This window comes from Orcinus orca, chromosome 2, assembly GCF_937001465.1.
Source record: "Orcinus orca chromosome 2, mOrcOrc1.1, whole genome shotgun sequence".
NCBI lineage: Eukaryota > Metazoa > Chordata > Mammalia > Artiodactyla > Delphinidae > Orcinus > Orcinus orca.
This window is the reverse complement of record NC_064560.1, coordinates 60,562,956-60,583,703: the sequence shown is the minus strand read 5'-3', so window position 1 is coordinate 60,583,703 and position 20,748 is coordinate 60,562,956. Positions and strand designations below refer to the sequence as shown.

The 20,748-nt window shown below is 53.5% G+C and overlaps 1 protein-coding gene across 3 annotated transcripts in view; it reads right to left on the bottom strand.

Annotated features, from left to right (window-relative positions):
* Positions 1–313: 313 nt before the first annotated feature.
* AP3B2 (adaptor related protein complex 3 subunit beta 2) overlaps positions 314–20,748 on the bottom strand; it is a 63,038-nt gene continuing 42,603 nt past the window's right edge. For 2 of the 3 annotated variants that reach the window (XM_049706819.1, XM_049706821.1), the window contains 22 exons: positions 17,331–17,491; positions 16,995–17,073; positions 16,712–16,894; positions 16,321–16,604; positions 16,025–16,079; positions 15,598–15,669; positions 14,092–14,154; positions 13,612–13,744; positions 13,224–13,333; positions 12,406–12,582; positions 8,823–9,009; positions 7,196–7,314; positions 6,607–6,715; positions 6,099–6,222; positions 5,561–5,744; positions 5,357–5,417; positions 4,918–5,024; positions 4,488–4,716; positions 3,986–4,070; positions 3,639–3,736; positions 853–991; positions 314–751 (listed from right to left, as the gene is read on the bottom strand). In XM_049706819.1, coding sequence (XP_049562776.1) covers positions 601–751; positions 853–991; positions 3,639–3,736; positions 3,986–4,070; positions 4,488–4,716; positions 4,918–5,024; positions 5,357–5,417; positions 5,561–5,744; positions 6,099–6,222; positions 6,607–6,715; positions 7,196–7,314; positions 8,823–9,009; positions 12,406–12,582; positions 13,224–13,333; positions 13,612–13,744; positions 14,092–14,154; positions 15,598–15,669; positions 16,025–16,079; positions 16,321–16,604; positions 16,712–16,894; positions 16,995–17,073; positions 17,331–17,491 — 2,910 coding nt within the window. In that variant the 3' untranslated portion in view covers positions 314–600. The remainder of the gene's footprint in view (positions 752–852; positions 992–3,638; positions 3,737–3,985; positions 4,071–4,487; positions 4,717–4,917; positions 5,025–5,356; positions 5,418–5,560; positions 5,745–6,098; positions 6,223–6,606; positions 6,716–7,195; positions 7,315–8,822; positions 9,010–12,405; positions 12,583–13,223; positions 13,334–13,611; positions 13,745–14,091; positions 14,155–15,597; positions 15,670–16,024; positions 16,080–16,320; positions 16,605–16,711; positions 16,895–16,994; positions 17,074–17,330; positions 17,492–20,748) is intronic. The other variant, XM_049706820.1, reaches the window with a different exon arrangement.

Sequence of the window (20,748 nt, the reverse complement as noted above, 5' to 3'; positions counted from 1 at the left end):
GGAACCAAAAGGGACTGCCAGATGTCGAAGAGGCGTCTTTGCAGAGGCTCCTAAAAAAGGACCAGGGAGTTCTTCCAGCCTGACCTCCCCATCCCCGATCGGACGTCTCTTACACAGAGATGCCTGGAGACTCGAAGATGGTCATCTTGGGGGTCCAACCAGAGGCACCTCTTAGAGTCAGTCACAGCCTCCCCTAGAAGGTCGGTGGCGATCATTCACAAGGGTCAAACACAGTCACTCTTAGGAGCTCTCCCCCCGCCCCCGCCAACCCCCTTAGGCAGAACCCACGAGCAAGGAAAGGTGAGCCAGCATCTAGGGAGAAGACATTTTATTGAGATTTTGCCACATAAATAGCCACACAAAGCTGGGAGGACCAAATGGAGCCCTGCCATCTCCCTCTGCACAGGTCACTAAGGAACCCATGGGGAGGAGAATTGGGAGGGAGCCTGGTCATGACCAGAGAGAGAGAGGACCCCTGGATGCTATCTGGAATGAGGAGTCTGATATGAGAGAGAGGAAGAGAGAGAGAGAGAGAGGCTAACAGCGTAGATGTCACGAGGGAGGGACAAGGGACGGTCAAAGAGGTCACAGCACTTAGGATCACTGGGTCAGAGCCTGTACCACGTCCTTCACCAGCATGGTGCCGATCACCATCTTCTCACTGTTGACTGTCAGCTGGGCAGCTCCAGTGGGCTGGGCATCCAGGGTCAACAGGACCAGGCTCCCGCTGGTCAGCGTCCTCCCTGCAAACCTGAGGTGGGGGTAGAGGAATGAGTTCAACCCTGAGGCACGGGGCCCCTCCTTCAAATCAGGACCGAGAGCCCATCTCGTCCCCCTGCTGGTGGTCAGTACCTATACTCATCAGATGTCCCACAAGGGACACGACCCAGGTTGGCAGTGGCAGTCACTTTCTGCACCACAACGTGGTCACTCCGACAGGTGTCTGGCAGCATGAGCTTCTCTGTGATCTCATTCATGCCCGACAGCTTTCCTGCGGACAGAGGTTATGATGAGGGCAAAGGCCACGGGGGGTACCGCTGGGTCTGCCCACTGAGCACCCTCACCAGGTTCTACTCAGGCGGGGCAGGTCTGAATCTCCCTCACCAGTCTTGAGGAGGGGCTACTTCCCTCTCGGACCTGGCCCTCCCTCAGAGAGCCTTGGTCAACCTCCCACCCCACCCAGGGCTCTATCCATACTGCTGAGCAGAAACTGACTGGGTGCTTCCCCACTGTCAGACATCTGGGCCACCAGCCCCTTGGGAGTGGCCAGTGGACTTGGTGGCCAGTCAGTACTTAGAGGTTTCCTCCACCTTTTCGTCTTTCCTGGTTGGCCCTCCAACCCAAGTGCAACTCTCTCCCAGCTCCTGGAGACCGAGTCCTCACAAAGAGATCACTGGTGGTCCTCACCCGACAGGCCAGAGTCCGGTTGTCACATGCAGCCCTCACAGGTGGACCCCTAATTTCACATGTGGCAACAGCTCCAAACCTGTCCAGGACTCGTCGTGTCCCCAGGCACTCACAGCATCCCAAGAAACCCTCACTCTACGGGTCTGACCTCTCCTCTCCACTCACACGCTCTACCCAGCCATGCGAGCTCCTCCGTCTGCCCTCCTGCCCACCTTCTCCTCAGCCCCTCTCTCCTCCTTCTGCTATTTCCGCCATTCTTCTCCTCCTTTTGAGAACGGACATCCCTCTCCTGTCGCTGTCATGCCCTCCGCTCCTAACTAGTGACATTTTCTTGTCCCTGTACCTTTAGTCTCTCCATATCAAGTCTCCTCGATCCTAAGAAGTCCTCTCTAGAAAGAGGATACGTCATCATGCTAGTGCTGTGTCTCCCTCCCCAGTGACCGCCAAGGTCCTCCAAAGAGGACTCCATTTCCCCAAGCCCTGGTCTCCTTCAACCCACTGCAATTGGCCTCTGCCCCCCTTTCGCAATGACCCGCTCTCTCTGACGTTGGCAGCAGCTTCCTATCTGCTGGATCTGAAGGTCTTTGGTCATCTTGGCCTGCAGACCATCCAAGGCACTCTTCAACCTCCTCATCTCTCGTGGATCTCCTCCCACCTCTCACTGTTCCTTCTCTTTTCCCTCCCCTCCTTTTTCTCCCGAAGAAGGCAGGTTTTCCTCAGGGAAGGTCTCTGACCTTCTTATCTTCCCACCCATCTCTCTCCCAGGGTGATCTCACTCATATTCACAGCTTCAGTTATCACCGCTATGCTCCTGACTCCAGCCTAGAAGTGTTTCCTGGGCACAGACCCACATTTTCAGTTGCATATTAAACACCTCTTCCTGAATTTCCCAAATGTATTTCAAAAGCAGCCTCTCCAAAACTGTCCAAGATCGTCGCCCCCTTTCCCTTGCCCAATCCATTCTTCTTTCTTCCAGGTCAGGGGTTTGGCAAATTACAGCCTGAAGGCCAAATACAACCTGCCACCTGCATGGCCCAATGGTTTGTTTGTTTGTTTGTTTTTAATATTTTTTAAGTGCTGGGGGAAAAATCAAAGATAGATATTTCATGACACATGAAGACTGTATGAAATTCAAATTTGTGTCCATGAATAGAATTTTATTGCAATGCAGCCACACTCGTTCATTTATGTATTATCCGTGGCTGTTCTTGGGTTACAACGGCAAATTGCAGCAGAGATCACATGACCCAGAAAGCCTGAAACATTTGCTTTATGACCCAACATTAGAGAAAAAGTTGGCTAACCCCTGGTCTAGGTCAACGGCACTGCCATTCTCCCTAGTATCTAAGCCAGACATTCTAGAGCCAGCTTATATGTCTCCCTCTCCACTTTCTTAGGGCAAATGCCCATGGCTTCCCTCTCCCCCACCTCAGCCTTTCATTCTTTTTGCTGTGGTTCTAATCCTGGTCACCATCTCTCATCAGATCTACTGTAATAGCCTTATAACTAGGCACAGAATTTAGTCCAAGGTCACATACCAAGCAAGTGGCACGTTCAGAACTTAAAGCCGGGACTCATGAAGCCCCATGTTGCCTCCCACTTACGCTGTTCTGCCTCTTTTTCCTGCTGCAGATTCTCTCAATTCCAGTCCTAGCTGTAAGTGTTGCCAGACTTCTCCTTCTGAAGCAGGAGTCTGAACCCGGCCCCGTCTTTGCTCAGAAACTTCAATGACTCCTCTACTGCTAGGAAAACAAAGTCTACAGTCCTTACCTCTCTAACGACGGAGTTGGACCCAATAACCTCTGTGACCCCTTCCAGCTCTGAAATTTTGGGACCGAAATCCTTTAGCATAGCGTTCAAGGCTTCCAGAAACTAGACCAAACGTATTTTCAGCTTTGTTTTCACTACTCACCATTGCTAAGGGCTCCTATGCCCTAAAGCAAACTGCTCCCCTCCTTTCTTCCTGTAAATTTTCACTAACACCTACTCATGATGTTTCCCCCAGCTGGAATTCTGGCCTAGAATTTTCTGCCTGGCTGAGTTGAGACCGTCTCCAAAGCCTCACTGAAGTGTCCCAGGCTCCGTGAAGTCTTTGCTGGAGCCACGAGCTGTGAGGCCTCCCTCCATCTGCAGGAGCTGAGGCTCCCTCAGCATGATTGTATGGTGGAGCTGAATGAGCCCCTGTGGGTGGTCCTGAGCACCCTCCCTGCCCACCTCCAGGGAACACTCACCCTGTTCCTTCTTGAACTCATTTTCGCTCATGAACACAGGGGCCATAAGCTCCCCAACAGGTGGCTGAATGGAGACGTAGAACTGTCGGGTTTGGGTGCTGGGAAGGGTAGGAGGAGACAGAGGGAGAGGGAGTGAGGCCAGCATCTCTCCCCTCACCTCGCACTGTGTCTGAAGGGAGGGCTTGGAGGCAGCAGGAGAGGGAGGTAAGAGACCTGAGGTCTTGGGATGCCTTCCAGACACACCAGATCATGATGTGGCCACACCTGACACCACCTCCAGCTCCAGTTTATTTTGACCCCACCTCTCCCTAGCCATCCTCCTACCGCTCCATGAGTTGGAAACATACCACAGCTGGAAGTTGGCCGCCTGGGTCGAGTCACAGAAATTAATGCCCATGACAGCAGTGGCAGATTCTCCGGGTGCCAGGGACTCTGCAGCAGTTTGAGGCAGGGAAAGGGGGAGAGAAAGACAGCATCACCTGATAGGTCTGGAACCCTGACCCCTTCTCCCCTCCACTTGCAGAGCTGGCCACTCCTCTATGGAATCCTGGCCCTCTGAGCCCCTGGAGAGACTGTTCCTGAGTTTCTCCTGAAATGTCAACACCCTTCCCCCACTCACCCTCACCCCCTTTAAGTCAGTGCTGAAACAACCAAGGCTCAAGCACCTCTTGCCCTGAGACGCACTTGCTCATTTCCTAGTCTGTCTTGTCCGTGGATCGTGCTAGATGCTATCTCCACACCCCCATAGCCTAGACCCTGGCCTGGCACAGAGGGGGGCTTCAGAAGCCACAGAAAGACCAGCTCCACCCAGGAGCCTCCTTCTCCACCACGTCCAAGGCCCTTCCGCACCGATTTCAGGAAATTCCTGGATGCTGATGCCAGCGGGCAGTTTGGGGGTGCCCACGTGTAGGCCCTTGATGGGGGTATCAGAGCTGTTGGAGAAGTGGATGTGCACAGACACCATGTGGGGGTCCCCGGAGAAAGGTTGGCGGCTGAAGGTGTAGTCCACAACCAGCCCCTCGCCAGCTACACGGTGCAGCAGCTCCTGTCTCCCGACACCCAACACTGGACTCAGCAGCTGGAGGGGAGGAGGAAGAGGGGAAGTACGGAAAGGAACAACAAGGCGAGAGCCCATCCCAGCCTTGTCCCTACTTGTGGTCACAGCAACGGAGGCTCAAAGCCATCCCTCCATCACACCCCCTTCACACAAATCCATACCGTAGGATGCGGCACAGAGATGTGTCCCTGCCCCAGCCCTGTCCCTCCCCATCCCACTCACCGAGGGCACCAGGGGGGAGTCTGTGAGCGTCAGGCCCTCCAGGTCAGCAGCCAGGCTGGTGGACACAACCGTGGGGGGAGACACAGGCTGGACACTGGGAGGGGTGACTGTGGGAGTATATGAGAAACATTATGACGAGGGAGAGGCAAAGTGGAATTGGCTTGGATCGAGCAGGAGCCCAAGGCCTAGGGAGTAGACGGCTCAGCACCACGGACAGTGAGGCACGTGGCAGCCTGGTGGCTCCCTGGAGATATCCATCCTTGACCCCAGCCCCACACCTGAAGAGGTTGTCCTGCTGCCCTCTCAGGCCCAAAGATGGATTCTGTCTGCTCCTCCCACCCCAAACCCCCGAGGAACCTAGCCCAGAGCGCCCATGGCCCTTCCTAAGTCATACTCCCCAGGCCTCCTTCCCCCTGTGGCTTCTACCACCCAAACTCACAGTCCTCTAGATCAAGCAGGGAGATCTCCTTGGCTGCAGGGGCACTTTTGCTGCTGGGAGGCTGGAAGAGAAAAGCGGGATGTGAGTGTGGAAGGGGAGCACCCAGGCCCGGGATGGGTTATGGGGAGATGCCTGGGCCTGGCCCAGAGGCTGGGGAGGGCCCCGGTCCATATACCCATCCTGTTCCTGCCCCAAGGCGCTCACTGTTTTCTTCCTCCAGGAGGCAGGTTCCGCCTGCTCCTCCTCTGTCTCTGATGTCATCTCAGACTCTGAGGAGCTGCTGCTGGAGTCACTGCCCTCCTCTGAGGACGAGCCGCCTTCTTGTCCCTCTGGCTCCTTCTTCCTCTTCTTCATCTTCCTCTTCTTAGCCTCCTCCTCACTATGTTCACTGGAGGAAAGGGGCAAACAGGGCTTGGGCCCAGCCTGGATGACCCCTTCTTGCATCACAGAAGAGCAGGGAAAGCCTTGGACATTGGGGGTGAGGGTGGGGAGCCTGGGCCAGTGGACTCCACACCTGAGCTCCTATGCCTGGGTCGCAGTGAGAGCTTTAGACCACCTGTGCCAGCTCGGGCCCCTTCCCTGACTGCTTCTTCATGCTGCGCCCCACGCAGAGACCTCCTGCAGCCATCACGTGAGCAGAACAGCTCCTGAGGAGGCTCAGGGACTCTCAGGAGACTGGCTAAGGCTGGGGGTTAGCCCTTCGTTTCCAAGGGAGAGCCCTGGAGCCGCCCAGTCATCTTACCTCTCACTGCTCCTCCCTTTCTCCTCGTCCTCATCCTGGTCTTTGTTGTCGGACTCACTGCTGGACTCCCCAGAGCCACTCTCGCTGCTGCTCTTACTGTCCGATTCACTCTCGGACTCAGGGTCTGTGGAAGGACTGTCTCAGGCTTCCCTCCCTCGTGTGCAGGCCTCCTGGGGAGCCCTGGACACCCAGCTTCAGACTCTGCACTGAAGCAGCAAACTCACCTCTTCTCCCTCCAACCCCTCGACCTGCTCCCGGCCCCAGACACCAACCAGACCGACCGGAACACAGATGGACCCGTGTGGATAGAGACCTACACAAGCACACACACATCTGGGACGTGCAATCCTCAAGTGCATAAGCACACATATAGGTGCACACAAGGAGGCGCACACCCCCTTGGACACGTGACCATCTAATACAGGAGCACACACGTGTGCCAGATGGTCAGCCACAAGACACACATGCAGGCAGGAGCACAGGGCCCTAGCTCTGCCCATCTCCTCACCGCTGTCTGCAGACTCTGTGGGCCCTGACTCTCCCTCAGAGTCTGAGTAGAAGGGTTTCTCCTTCTCCTTCCTCTTCTCCCTGTTTGAGCACTTGGTCCATTCAGGTACCTGGAGATTGTGGGGTGGAGGGCGAGGAGCCGTTAAATCATGGATGGGGAGGGGGAAGGAAAGCACAAGCCCCTCTTATCTTTCACCCTGGCTCTTCTCAGGGCCCCACCTGGTCCTGTCCCCAAGAGGGAATAATGGGGGGAGGGAAGGGACCCTGCCCACGCAGGGGAGGCACTCACAGAGCAGCAATGCCAGCAGGAAGGAACAGAGTGTAGGGACGGCACAGGGGTGCAGCATACAAGGGGGAGGGAGGGGGCAGCACAGGCTGGGAGAGAGCACTGCACACAGAGCAGAGGGCACACAGCACACAGGGCGGGGGGACCTTGGTGTATTCGCCCAACAGGCCCACATGGGTCTCAATAAGGGAGAGATCTTCTTCCTGCGTGTGGGGAGGGTGTCAGGAGGGCCAGGCTGGCACTCCCAGGGCTCCCTGCTGTCTGTCCTTCCCCACACACAGCTCCACCCTCCACCCCTGCTGACCTCCACATTGCGCACAGATGGGTCTGGGGCTTCCTCTGGCCAATCTGGGAGCTCCTGGTAGCCCGTGGCCTTGGCATTGAGCAGGTGGGACAGTGAGCCCAGCTGGAAGTGGTCCCGGTCTGGGGACAGGGTGAGAGGTCAAGTCAGTAGTGGCTGTGAGGAAATGCCCTGGGAGTTGTTTCCTAGGTGGGGCCGGGTGGCGATTCTGGTGGGAACTCCCTAGCTAGACAGAAGAGACGGGTGGACACGTCCCCTAATGGCTCTTCTGCCCTGACTGAATCTCCAGGCCCACATGCTGGAAAAAAGATTGTATAGCTGACTAGAGCAGGGGCTGAGGGGTGGGGGGAGCTAGGACCACAGAGGAGGGCAGGAGGGGCTTCTGGGCCCAGAGCTACTGCTGCCTGTCTGCCCTGGTGCCTGTTGGGGAAGCAGAGATGCGGGTGTGGCTTCTCTCCCAGGGCAACGGGGGTGGTGCTGCTGCACAGCCAGGCTCAGGAAAGAGGCCTGCTTGGGGCGAGGGTAGCAACTATGAGTAAGAGGCTGGCCAGGCTGGGTCAAAGGGCAGGGAGGTGTGTCTGGTCAGGCTGGGGACTCCGTGGGGAGGGGTGAGTCCAGATGGGAGCAGGAGGGAGTCAGAGCCAGAGGAGGGCAACCCAGAGCCTTGTAAGTGGGGATGGTGTGAGGGAGGAGAAAGGGACCGTTCCCCTTCTTCCTGGGAGGTTTGCACATCTGCCCCATCCCTCAGAATCTCCTTGCTCCTGTGGTCCAGGGAAAGACAAAGCAGAACAAAAAGATAGGCAGAAGAACCGAGCTTTGTGAAGGAAGTTCCCCTCCTGAGTAGGTTCCTGGGTCCAGAGAGTCAGCTGGGGGACCCTCCCCTTCCCACATCTCTCAGAGCCCTTGTCACGGGAGACCAGACCGAGAGAAGAGGCAAGGCAGAGGGCCTGGGGCTGAGGATTTGGGCTGACCTCCAGTGACAGCCCAGTGAGTGCTGGCAGCCGCCTTCTCAGGACACTTACAAACATACACCTCGCCTTTGTTTTTGCTTTTTTAAGATTTTTTTGACGTGGACCATTTTTAAAGTCTTTATTGAATTTGTTACAACATTGCTTCTGTTTTATGTTTTGGTTTTTTGGCCACGAGGCATGTGGGACCTTAGCTCTCCAACCAGGGATCGAACCTGCACCCCCTGCATTGGAAGGCAAAGTCTTAACCACTGGACCGCCAGGGAAGTCCCTACAGCTCTCCTTTGTACGGAGTTCTACTTCCTGCCTTCCTGGGCCGTTGGTAGGTAAAATCTTGATATATATAGTGCCTGCTCAGGGAGTAGGATGGAAAGGAGAGCCCGAGAGGAGTGAAACCAGACGCCCATCCTGCCTGGGAGGGCAGAGACTCAGGTGAGTTGACGGTGGTGGTGGTTGTGGGCGGGTGAAAGAGCAAGCCCTGGATGCTGCAGGATGAGCAAAGGGTTAGGCCAGGGGCACAGGACTGGCGTTTCTCCAGAAGTCCTGCCCACCAAAGGCTGGGACCTGACTGAGACTGAGACCTCAGGGGGAAGGGCTGGGCCCGGGTTGCTGGCCAATTCTCCCCTTCCCCCAGGAAGGTTACTCTGGATTTCAGCTCCCACCTTTGAAGGATGACTCCAAGACTGGAGCTGGTTTGGGTGCCAGGAAGAGCTTCTTGGCATGACGGCTGAGGGCCCCACCCTGCTCTGAAGGGACGATGAGCTGCCGGGTGAAGCGTGCTCGGTCTCGGATATCGTAATTCTGGTCATACTTGGCCAGACTCAGCACATACTGGGTCAGCAGCTTGGTCTGGGGGACAAGAAGTGGGTCAGTAGCCATCACAGAGGGTGGGGACACAGGAGGTCTCTGAACCAGATTCTTTTTTTGTGTGTGTGCCATGCCTGTGGCTTGTGGGATCTTTGTTCCCCACCCAGGGATCGAACCTGTGTCCCCTGCAGTGGAAGTGCGGAGTCTTAACCACTGGACCCCCAGGGAAGTCCATGAACCAGATTCTTCTGGCCAACAGCTCCAAGCACTGCTGCCTCACCTGACTTTCCCTCCCAAGCTGCCATTGTGCCTGACCCTGCATTTTCTCCCTCCTCCCCGGCCCTGACTCCCAACGCCAACTCTGACAACTGACTTGGCCAGCAACAGAGCTTGCGCTTTTGGAAACCTCCCTCTTGGCCCTGGGTGCCATTCTTCCTCAGGCTTGTGGTCCCCACTGCCCTAGGCCCACTCCTACACCACCTAGTCCAGGCTGGGCCAATCTTTCCACCCTGAGGTGCCAGAGTGAGTGAAGGTCTGGAACATTCTGCTAGACCTCACATTTTCTAGGCTCCATCACCTGGGGGGAACTAGGTGACAAAAAGAGAAAGGGGGAACACATAGGAATCCCCCTGGCAGGGGCTGCCCTCACGCCCCATTGACCCACATAGTAGATTCTGAGCAGCCCAGGGGTCTCAGAGGCCATGATCCTCCCTGGAAGGTCCTAATGAGATCAGAGCCAACTGCAGCGATCCTATGGGTTTGCTGAAGTCATATGGGGTTCACAGACTGTCAAGGTAGCCATATCCCAGGACCACAAGTCTCAGTTTCTGCCCTGATCCTGACCTAGTCTAACCTGTCACAAAATGACAGTGGTAGCCACCATGTACGGAGTGGCTTCTAGTGTCAAACACTGTGCTAGGTGCTTCACTACCTCATGTCATCTCCATAACCCTTCTGAGAGGTGGGCGCTACTGCGCCCATTTACAGGGGAGAACCAGAGTCATTAAGTGACTTTCCCCAGGTTAAGGAGCCAGTCAGTGCTGCATCCAGGCCTGGACCCTCATCTCCTTGGCCTCAGTCTGGGCCGGAATCTGGCATGCAATGGATGGCTCAGCAGGTGGCAGGGATGGCTGGGATTCTTGTGGCCTTGTGGCAGGTCCAGAATGTCACCCTTGGTACTGGGATGGGGGAAGTATCATCGCTGTTTTGCCAGGATGGACATGGACACATCCAGACCACCTCTCTCCTAGTGTGCCAAGAATTCCCCTTCCTCCACCACTCCCAGAACAGGCTGAGAAGAAAGAAGAGAGAAAGATAGGGAGGGTAGGAAGGAGGAAAGCTCTCGTTATCGAGTCAAAGAACCATTCTAAGGGGCCTACGCCTGGAAGGACTGGCCTTAGGGTAAAGGGTGCCTGGAGGTTCCATTTGCCTGAACAGCCTACTCTGGGTGGCCTGATGGGGGCTGGGACCCCTGTGTCCTGCCTAGAAGAGGCGTTCAGCTATATATATACCCACAGCTCTCTGTGCCAACCCTGACTCCAGCCCTTATTGCTCTGCGTTTTGTGCTGTTTCCTCTACTTGGCTATGAGCACTTGCAGGCCAGTAAACATGTCTCGCTCATTGTCATCACCCCAGGACATAGCTCAGTGCCAGGCATAGTGGGTACTCGGGAAATGCGTGTTAAATAAATTCATGAATAAATGTGCATGTAGCTAACAGTGACAACTTGGGGAAATGCCACGTGAGCACACCAGGCTAATGAAAACATGCCAACAGCACCACTCTGGCTCAGTCCTGAGCCTTTCAGACGCCCCCTCTACCAGGGCGCTACCCACCCAGGCTGCTTCATCTATTCAAATGTTCCTCCAACCTGCTCCTTCCTCCCACTTGAATAAAGGAGGCACACAAATATTTGTTTGAAGGCTTCCAGTGGTGTTCCCTCTAACTTCTCTGTCTCCAATCTGCTTCTCCCACAATACTGATACCCACAGATCCAGCCCCTCATTGCTTCTACACAACTGCTGTCCTTTCCAGCTCCTGACAAGAGTCCCGGCATGTGATGGCCCTGCCTCCCCAGCTTGCGTCGCTGGGGCCCACTCTAGCCACCGTGGATCAAAGGAGCCACAGAATGGGCTTCCCTGGTGGCGCAGTGGTTGAGGGTCCGCCTGCCGATGCGGGGGACGCGGGTTTGTGCCCCGGTCCGGGAGGATCCCACATGCAGCGGAGCGGCTGGGCCCGTGAGCCATGGCCGCTGAACCTGCGCGTCCGGAGCCTGTGCTCTGCAACGGGAGAGGCCACAACAGTGAGAGGCCCGTGTACCGCAAAAAAAAAAAAGGAGCCACAGAAGACACACAAGTGCCACATCCAAAGACTCCATGGGACGGCAAAGAGGCCACCTTCAGGCCAGCAGGGACGCCACAATCTACAGGGTACGGCCCAGGTGCTTTGCTCCAAGGGTTGGCAAGCTCTGTCTATAAAGGGTGCGAGTAACTATTTCAGGCTTTGCAGGCCATATGGACTCTATCGCAGCGACAACATCCACGGACAATAAACAAATGAATGAACGTGGCTGCGTCCCAATAAAATTTTATCTACAACAACAGGCAGCAGGCCAGACTTGGTCCATGGGCGGTAGTTCTGAGTGTGGGAACTGTCAGGGTGCTTGGTGTCCCCAGTACCTTGAGAAGCTCTGAACATTACACTTTGTTTTTAGCAGAATCTCCTGGGACCATCTCAGAGGCTGCTGGACACTCAAGAGGTTTTTAATATCCTGATATTCCAGCTCAGTTGAGCCATGTCCTTGGCTATGGTGCCCCTCATAACCTTTCACCTTAGTAATGACAATGGCTGCCAATACCACCCAAGCCTGAGCAGTGACTTGCCCTCTCATCCCCGGCATAGACTGGCAAAGCATCACCAAGCTTTGGGAGGAAGCAGAGACCACATCTCCTGGGACACATATTCTCCCATCAGTGCCTATCACTGCTGGGCCCTCCCCCTGGCCCCAGTGTTCCAAAGGCAGCAGGTAGGGACACACCCACTGCCAGACTGGAAGTCACAGCCCCATAGAAGAGCCTCTTCAACAGTGGTCACCATCCCTACTAGGCCCTTGGGGCCCTGGAGTAGCTGTGGACACTGGGGGAACACTGGTCACCTGGGCAGACCAGACACCTGTCCTGAACTCCCTCTTCAGAAAGAGGCGCTGATATATGTATAACTGAATCACTTTGCTGTACAGAAGAACCTAACACAACATTGTAAATCAACTATACTGCAATAAAAATTAATAGAAATAAAATAAAATACGAAAAAGAAAAAAAAGTGACAAAAAAAGAAAGAGGTGCTAAAGTTCATGCCTACCTGGTGAGGGCCCACAGAATACTGCCTGGGCTGTTTCTGGGGCCCAGAGTGTTTTAGGAGGCATCTCTCAATCTGTACCTGCTTAGAGTTGGTCAGGTAGAGCTTGGCTGCCAGGTTGATGACCTGCAGCTTGACGATGTCCTCCTCGGCTGTGAAGGACTTAGCCATTTTTCTCAGGACGTCAGGTGCAATCCTGGGGACGTGCTCACAGTACTCGCCAATGAGCCACAGGATGCTGGCTCGGGCCATGGGCACCTGTGGGTGTGGGAGAGGAGTCAGGTCTGGGGTAAACGTGGGAATGTGGGTGGGCACCTGGTCTGCCAAGGAATCGGCACTCCTCCCATCTGTGCTGGCCTGTTGTATCGTGGGCTTCTCTGGAAATAGGAGTGGGAGGTGATGGGAGAGAGATTAAAGGTTGGGTATTTCCCGGGCAGCATCTCCCCTCTTCCCTAGGGTTTCATTAGCATGGGCAGAGCCTTCAAGCCCCAAATTCAGTCACAGTTTAGTATAAAAGACTGATTTTCTGGATCCATCGAACCCTCAATGCTTTACTGCCTTGTTATTCTCCCTGAATCTTCAGGAATGCCTTTGCTTGAATGTTTCAACTTGGCAGTGTGACACAAAAACACAGGACTAGTCAATTGGCCACCCTTGGCCAGAACTTTAGAGAAAACCTGAGTGGTGGTACAGGCTGAAGCTCAGCAAGGGATCCCCAAAGGGAAGGCGAACCAGGGTCACATGGTCTCATCTTTCCCCTCCTCCCACCTTAAGACCTTTCGAGCCAGTAGGGAAGGTTTGGAAGTTGATTTTTTTATTAAAGCTAGTGTTTAATTATAGGGTCTTAAAATCATGAGGAGGACACTGGGTTGAGAAAGGAAACGGGGTCACTCCCTGACCTGGATGTTGTCTGTGAGCTTTGCCAAGTGTTTGATGATCTCTCCGTGCTGTGCTGGCTGCATCTGCAGCAGCTTCTTAATGACGACCACTGACTCTGCAACCACAAGCTCTGTAGGACAGGAAATGAGCCCGGGACAGTCAGATGACCACACACAATGAACAGGCACACCTGCAATGCCCTCAGCCCCTTGGCTGTGTTCCTCAACCCTCTGTACTTCTCCAGTGGCCCTCAGAGACGTGAGAGCACTTGGATACTAATTGAGCCAGACAGACAGATGAACACACATTGTTCCTGGACAGACAGGTGGATACCCAATGGCCATCAGAGTCAGACATGCAGGCAGCACCCACTAGTCATCAAAGTTGAACATGCAGACAAACACTGACCATCACGGTTGGACAGCAGCTGCACCAGGCCGTTGAGACAGGTGTCACGGACTCGGCCTATGTTAGTTGCACAGCGCCCAATGGCCTGGATCGTGGCTGCCACAAAGTCCTTGTCCATGCTGCGAATGTAGGTCTGTGGACACCACAACAGAGTGACCCCCGGAAGGCAGTGATCCCTCAGACTTGACTCGGCAGTGACTCTGCAGGCTTGAGGGTGGCCTTCCAGAAAGCTGTTACCCCTCATTCAATGACTCATCATGTCAGAGACTAAACTCTGGGAAAAGGAATGACAGCCTTACCCGTCACCCAGTGATTCCCTAACCCAAAGCCAGTAGAAGGCGGTGGGAGGGGACATAAAATAAATTTCTCCACTTTGGGCTTTTAAGAGAAGGTTTACCCCACCAGGCCGATTCTCATAAGCACAAGGAGTTGCAGGACAACTCTCGTGGGCCTCTCTGACTATAAGCCCCTGGCCCGTACCTGGAATTCCCGTAGGACAGTAGGGATGTTGGTCTCATTGGCGAGGTTAGTCAACACTTCCAGCTGCAGGGAGTCAGAAAATGGGCAGGGTGGCCAGTGGGCTTTCTGTGCTTTCATAAACCTTCACTCCAAACACACACTTCACCAAGCAGAAAACATTCCTCAGGTGGGACAGCCCTGCATCATCCTTAGATTGATGAGAGAACTGACAGATCATGAAACTTATCCAAAATGCAGGAGGACTAGTTTGCTTCTTAAATGGACTCCCTGACAGAGTATGCTTGTAGTACGATCATGTCACCTCTCTACCTTCAAGGAAAAGTTAAAGCCTCCAGTTGCTTTTAGGATAAAGACCAACATCCTTTCCATGGTCTATAAGTCCTTGATCTCCCACCATTCTCCCCCTTACCCTCTATGCCCCAGTCACACAGGCCTTTAATCACAACCCTCCTGTTGGCCTTTACATATGCTGTTTCCTCTGTGTGGAGCACCTCTTCCCATTCTTGTCCCTGCATTTACCTAGAGAATTCATGTTCATGTCTCAGTCCTCAGATCAAGCCTCCCCTCCTGAAGGAAAACTTCCCTGACACCAGACTAGATCAGGTCCACCTATTTTTGCTCATACAGCTCTCTGCACTTTCCTTTTACATCCTGTTTCACAAATGGATTTTTACCTGTGCTGTGTGATTAGCTGCCCAATGTCTCCTCCTCACCCCAGCGAGATTTTGTAAGCTCCACAAGGGCAGGGTACCTGATTGGTTTGTTCTCTGTTGTACCCCTAGATACCCCTAGATCTAGCCACGAGATGCACAATAGGTGCTCAGAAGGGTTAGGAGGATTAACTGTTGCTGAAGGAAGTTACTCAATAATGAGGCAGAGCAGGGATGGAACGTGGGTATGGGCTCCTGCCGCCTTTTCTGTGGTGGTATGTCTGCACGACAGCCTGAGGGCGTAGGTGTGTGAGGGTAATTACACTGTGGGTAGAAGACAGAGACTGCAGCAGGGAAAGTATGAATTCTTTTTTTTTCTTTTTTTTTTTTTGCCTGCACCACACAGCATGTGGGATCTTAGTCCCCCGACCAGAGATTGAACCCTAGCCCCCTGCATTGGAAGCGCGGAGTCTTAACCACTGGACCGCCAAGGAAGTCCCAAGGGAAAGTATGAATTGGGAGTAGCAGACCTGACCTTCGGTAGTTACCTCATCTCCTTAAGTCTACATTTTTATAAAATAGAGATAATGTACACTTCCTGAGGTGATTATGAAAATCGAATTACTTCATATGTGAAAAGTGGCAGGTGTATAACAGGTACTGGGCAAAAGGCAGCTCCGTTCACCCTGTCTCCCCAGTATCATTAGCCTGGCTTCCTGAGCAAACACTTCTGGCTGGAGCAACGGTGGGCTCAGCCCCTGAAACAGGCAGGCACCAAGGTGGCCACTGTGGATATTCAAGTGGGTCATGGGGGTGGGGGACAGAAAGTCCACAGGCACGTCTGTCCATCACTCACCTTCAGGATCTTGATCTGGGTGGGGTCGGTGGACCTGATGTAGAAGCTCTTCAGGTACGGCTCAAACATACCCTGGCACGAGAGAGGCAGCCCCAGGGAGCTCCACCTCAGCCTGAGACCTGCTTCTCCTCCAGAGCACCCCTCCTCCTCTCCTGACCCAGGACCCAGCATCTTTCCTGCCCCTCACTGTCCTCTAGTCCTGGATTCTTCCCTCCTTCTCAGATCTAACCCGGTCTTTCTTCATCAGGCTTTCCTCCCTCAGCGGCCCTCGAGATCCAGGCCCTGCTTCTCCACCTGCATTTGGGGTCTCTCCTTCCCACACTCTGCACAGCCAGGGCATTCCCCCCATCCTGCCTTTCCCCAGTACCCCTAGCCCCACAGGAGACACTCCTCGGACCGCGAGGGCAGGCCTTGGTCTCTTGCTCACCCGGCGCTTGATGGACATGGTGGCCACGTTCTGGAGCACCACGTACTGCACCTCGCTGTGGAGAGGAGGGGTCAGAGGTACCTGGGCCCCTCGGCTGGGGCAGCAGGTCGGGAGAAGGGAGGTGGGCAGAATAGGAGGGAGGAGAGGACCTGTGTGGGGAGGGCACCAGCGCGGGGAGGGCAGGACTGGGGTCTGGGCGGGGAATAGGTGGGCTGGGGCGGAGGGTGTCAGGCGCTCTGGGTCGGGGGGAAGCGGGGCGAGCCGGCCCCCGGGCGTGGGCGGGGGCGGGTGCGCACCTGTGGCTGCGCAGCAGGCGCACGAGAGCCTTGGCGATGACGCCCACCTCCGCCTTGGGCGCCAGGTGGAAGTAGAGCTGCGCCACCGCCATGACCACGGCGGCGCTGCGGCTCTGCAGGAGCGGCTTTGTGTTGCGCAGCAGCAGCCGGTGGTCGGGGTCCATGACGTAGGGCTTTCGGGCCGGCACCGCCGTGGAGGCCGCTGCCTCCGACCCCGGGCCCTTGGCCTCGTCCTCCTCGGAGCCGTAGAAGGCTTTCTCGGGGTTCTCCTCCAGCAGAGACTCCTGGAGAGGGAGACAGGCGGGACAGTGGGCACCTCCTCCCGGAGACCCGCCTACCCACTCTGCTAGGGCGAGGGCTGGGGTCCCGCCTGGGGGTCTGGGCCACTCACGTTCTGGGTGGGGCTCAGGAACTGCGTGCGGGCGTAGCGGGTGAGCATGCTGATGATGACCACCTGGCCCCACTCCTCCACGTCGATGAGCAGGTTACAGAGTTTCCGGTAGTTCTTGTGGATCAGGTCGATGCGCTCTGGGCACACCTCCTCGAAGGCCATCACCACGCTGCCCGCCACCAGCTGGGGAACCGACAGAGGCAAGAGCACATGAACAGGAAGGACAGAGGGGCCTCTTCCTGGCTCCTTTTCACCACCCGTCCCTGTGTGTCCACATACGCACCGTGGTCTTGTCCGCCAGAAGCTTCTCAATGACCTCTATCAGCTGGTCCTTCTGGTCAGAATCCAAACTGAGGGAGAAACTGTTGAGCGGGATTGCCCCTCCCCCGTCTCCAGCCTTCCCAATATCCGCCCAAGCTGTGCTCACCTCCCTCACCCCAACCCTATTCATAAAGAGGTATGAGCCACTGCCTTCAATGTCCTCCATCTCTGTCAGTTCCCCAAACTGCCTTAAACCATCTGAAGAGAAAAACAAAACAAAATAAAAAAAACAAGCAAAACCAAAAGCAGCCTGCAAGACTTGGGAGAGGCCAGGGATGGGCGGGGGCTTGGGGTATACCTGTAGAGCTTGGGGATGGCGTGGGCAGCTGTCTTCCGCACATAGGGCGACATATCCGAGGCAGCTTCCTTGATGGCTAGCATCATGATGGGCACGATGATGGGCACACGGATGCTAGACAGGACGCGGAGGGCGCTGGCACGAATCAGCTGGTTGGGGTCCTAAGAGTAGAGGTGGAGGCGGAGCCATAAGAGCGCAGCAGGTGGCCTGAGGGCAGAGGCCACGCCTGTGGAACTCACTGTCCCTAGTCGCCACCAGCTCTTGCTTCCCTGCCTCCTCTCTGGGGCCTGGATGATGTGCTAGTGCTGGGTACCTGGGGGGGAGCTGCCTGAAGGCACCAACTCTCGGCCCTGCTGCAGAAATCTGACACCTGAACGTATGTGGCATTGGCTGCTTCACTCTCAGGAAGAGTGGCAAACTTTCAGAACACCTAAAGTTCTTGTTCCTTAGGGGAGTGTGTGGAGGGGGAGGGTGTCTTTGTGTTTATGCTGGAGGGGACTGCCAGCAAATGCAACCTGGTCTCCCTTTCTGAGGGTTCATCCTTACAGTCCTCTCTCCCAGCAACCTCTCAAACCTGCCCTTCTTCCTCTTCCTCCACAGTGTTTAAAAGAGAATAGGTGTGGGGTTTCCCTGGTGGCGCTGTGGTTAAGAATCCGCCTGCCAATGCAGGGGACACGGGTTCGAGCCCTGGTCCGGGAAGATCCCACATGCCGCGGAGCAACTGAGCCCGTGCACCACAACTACCGAGCCTACGCTCTAGAGCCCGCGAGCCACAACTACTGAAGCCCGCGCACCTAGAGCCCGTGCTCCGCAACAAGAGAAGCCACGGCAATAAGCCCACGCACCACAACAAAAGAGTAGCCCCTGCTTGTCGCAACTAGAGACAGCCCGCACACAGCAACGAAGACCCAACGCAGCCAAAAATAAATAACAAAAATGGTATTACACCATTGTTGATTGCTTTAAAAAAAAAGAGAGAGAATAGGTGTGTAAGCCCCTTCTCTTTGCTCTTATTGCATCCTATAGACACCTGAGAAGAGCCTTAGACAGTGTATTGTAATCAGGAGATTACAAGAGCAGCAGCAGCTGTAAATTACCGTTAATCTTGGAGGACGGTGGACAGTGGGAGAGGTGCTGGGACACTAAAGGGTAGATGCTACCCTGATTTTCTAAAATGGAGAAAGAGAAGAGCCACAAAATTACAGGTGAAAATTATGGTAATCCCTGTTAAAATTCTGGAATTAATTTTTAAACAGATGGTTTCAAAGCACTTATTTTAAAAGCAGGAGTCTGTGAGTCAAATCATATCACATCCACTGCTAAAACCTATTTTCCTTTTTTATTTAACACTTTATTTGGAAATGATTATGGATTCACAGGAAGTTATCCCCCAAAATCCCTTTTTCGTTTTGCTAGGGTAACTAGGCTGGTAGCTATTAACAGTATGTATCTTGATTTCAGCAAAGCATTTGTGGGAGTCTCTCATGGCGTTTCCTGGATTGCCATTTTTGATGTAGGCCTTTTGTTTCATTTAATACGTAAGCATTTTAAGAGCAGAATTCATGTCTATTTTCTCTCTGGATAACCACAGCCCTTTGCACATGAAAGGTGTTAAGAAATTTTCTTGCTGCTAAAATCCTTCCTAACAAGATGGGAAAATACCAGCTGATTGCAGTTAGGTGGATCCACAGTTTGGTAAAATGCGGGAAGATTTACTAACAGATGAGTGTCATCCTGGAAGCATGATATATGGGATTCATAGTCTGTTGCCCTGGTCTGAATAGCTTATCAGCATCTTGGAGGAAGACACAAAATCAGGAGGACAAAATTAAGATTCAGAATCACTCTGGCTTGGATCCTGTGCTAAACTTATAAAATGGAATATAGTAGGGTTTCATAGGAGATTCAAGGAACCAATTGCATAAAGACAGGATATAGGGAGACCTAGATTATCTGCTTGCCAACTGGAGGTTTGTCTGAAGTGAGCCAACATTAGTGGGCTGCAAAGCAAACAGAGCCTCAGCCTGGGCTGACAGAAAAGGCTGGTTCTAATGTGCAGGAAAGCCCCCGCTAACAGTAGTAATAACAAAAACAAAGTGAGTGTTAGAGGAACACATATAAGATACTGCTTACAAAACAATATTATACATTATTTAGGAATGCAATAATAAGTCATAAAAGAATAAAGACATGTATATGAATAATAAGCAGGAGAAGATACATAGGGGACTTTGGCTGTTTGATAAATCTTTCATTTCTTATGCTGGGTATATATTCATTATATTATTCTTTATGCCTTCTGTGAGCCTGAAATAAATTTTTAAAAATTATGGTGATGGAGGTTTCAAAACAATATAATGGTTTTAAAAAAGTTGTAATCCACACCTAAAACTAATATAACATTGTAAATCAACTATACTTCAATAAAAACAAAAAACAGTTGTAGTTGTCTTAAGAAGCAGCAAGTTGCCTTATGAAGGAGTGAGGTCTGTATCACTGGAGATGACCTGTCAGAGATGTTCTAGAGCAAAGGTTGGCACACTACAGTCCCCAGGCCAAATCTGTCTTCTGCCCTTTTTATAAATAAAAATGTATGCAAACCCAGCCATGCCCACTCATTTATGGCCGTTTTCATACAAGGGCAAAATCGAGCAGTTGCATGGTTGAGACTGGATGGCTTGCACAGCCTAAACTACTATCACCTGGCAGTATACAGAAAAGTTTGCTGACCACTGTTCTAGAAAAATCACTGCACTGAGATGGACTAAATGAGCTCTGGTTTTCCAAAAAGGGAAAAGGGGCAGACTGTAGAAACTCAGGTCAAAGTAAAAATCTGTGCAAAATTTCCAGAATGTTTCTTATAAAATGATTTAACCCCGAGTCAAGCCACTCTGATAGATTGTATGGTTTTGACTTCTTTTTGGCCATGCCACGCATGTGGGATTTTCCCCAACCAGGGATCGAACCTGTGCCCCCTACACAGGGAGCGCGGCGAAGTCTTAACCACTGGACTGCCAGGGAAGTCCTGGTTTTGACCTTTAAAAATAACCTAGCACAGTGTTTGGCATAGAAATACCCAAGTGTTTGCTGAATGAAAGAATGGTATATGCAAGTGCCCATGCTTTCTGCCCCACCTCAGAGAAGCAGACTCTGTCATCCCCTCCTGCTGGCCAGAGCAGATTGAACCAGGGGCGCGCGCGCCCCGGGTTTTGGCAGTCAACTCTCAGTCTGCTCAACGGCCTACAGCATCAGCTGAACACGACAAGATGAGCTGGACCTTTTAGAGTCCCTCTCACAGGAATTTGAACTAAACGTGTGGAAAGACTAGAGGAGGTAACGGCTGTAATCAGAGCTGAAGAGTCTGATTGGGGAGAGAATAGAACAGCAGTGATTTTGCCTTCTTTACCCAGAAGAAATC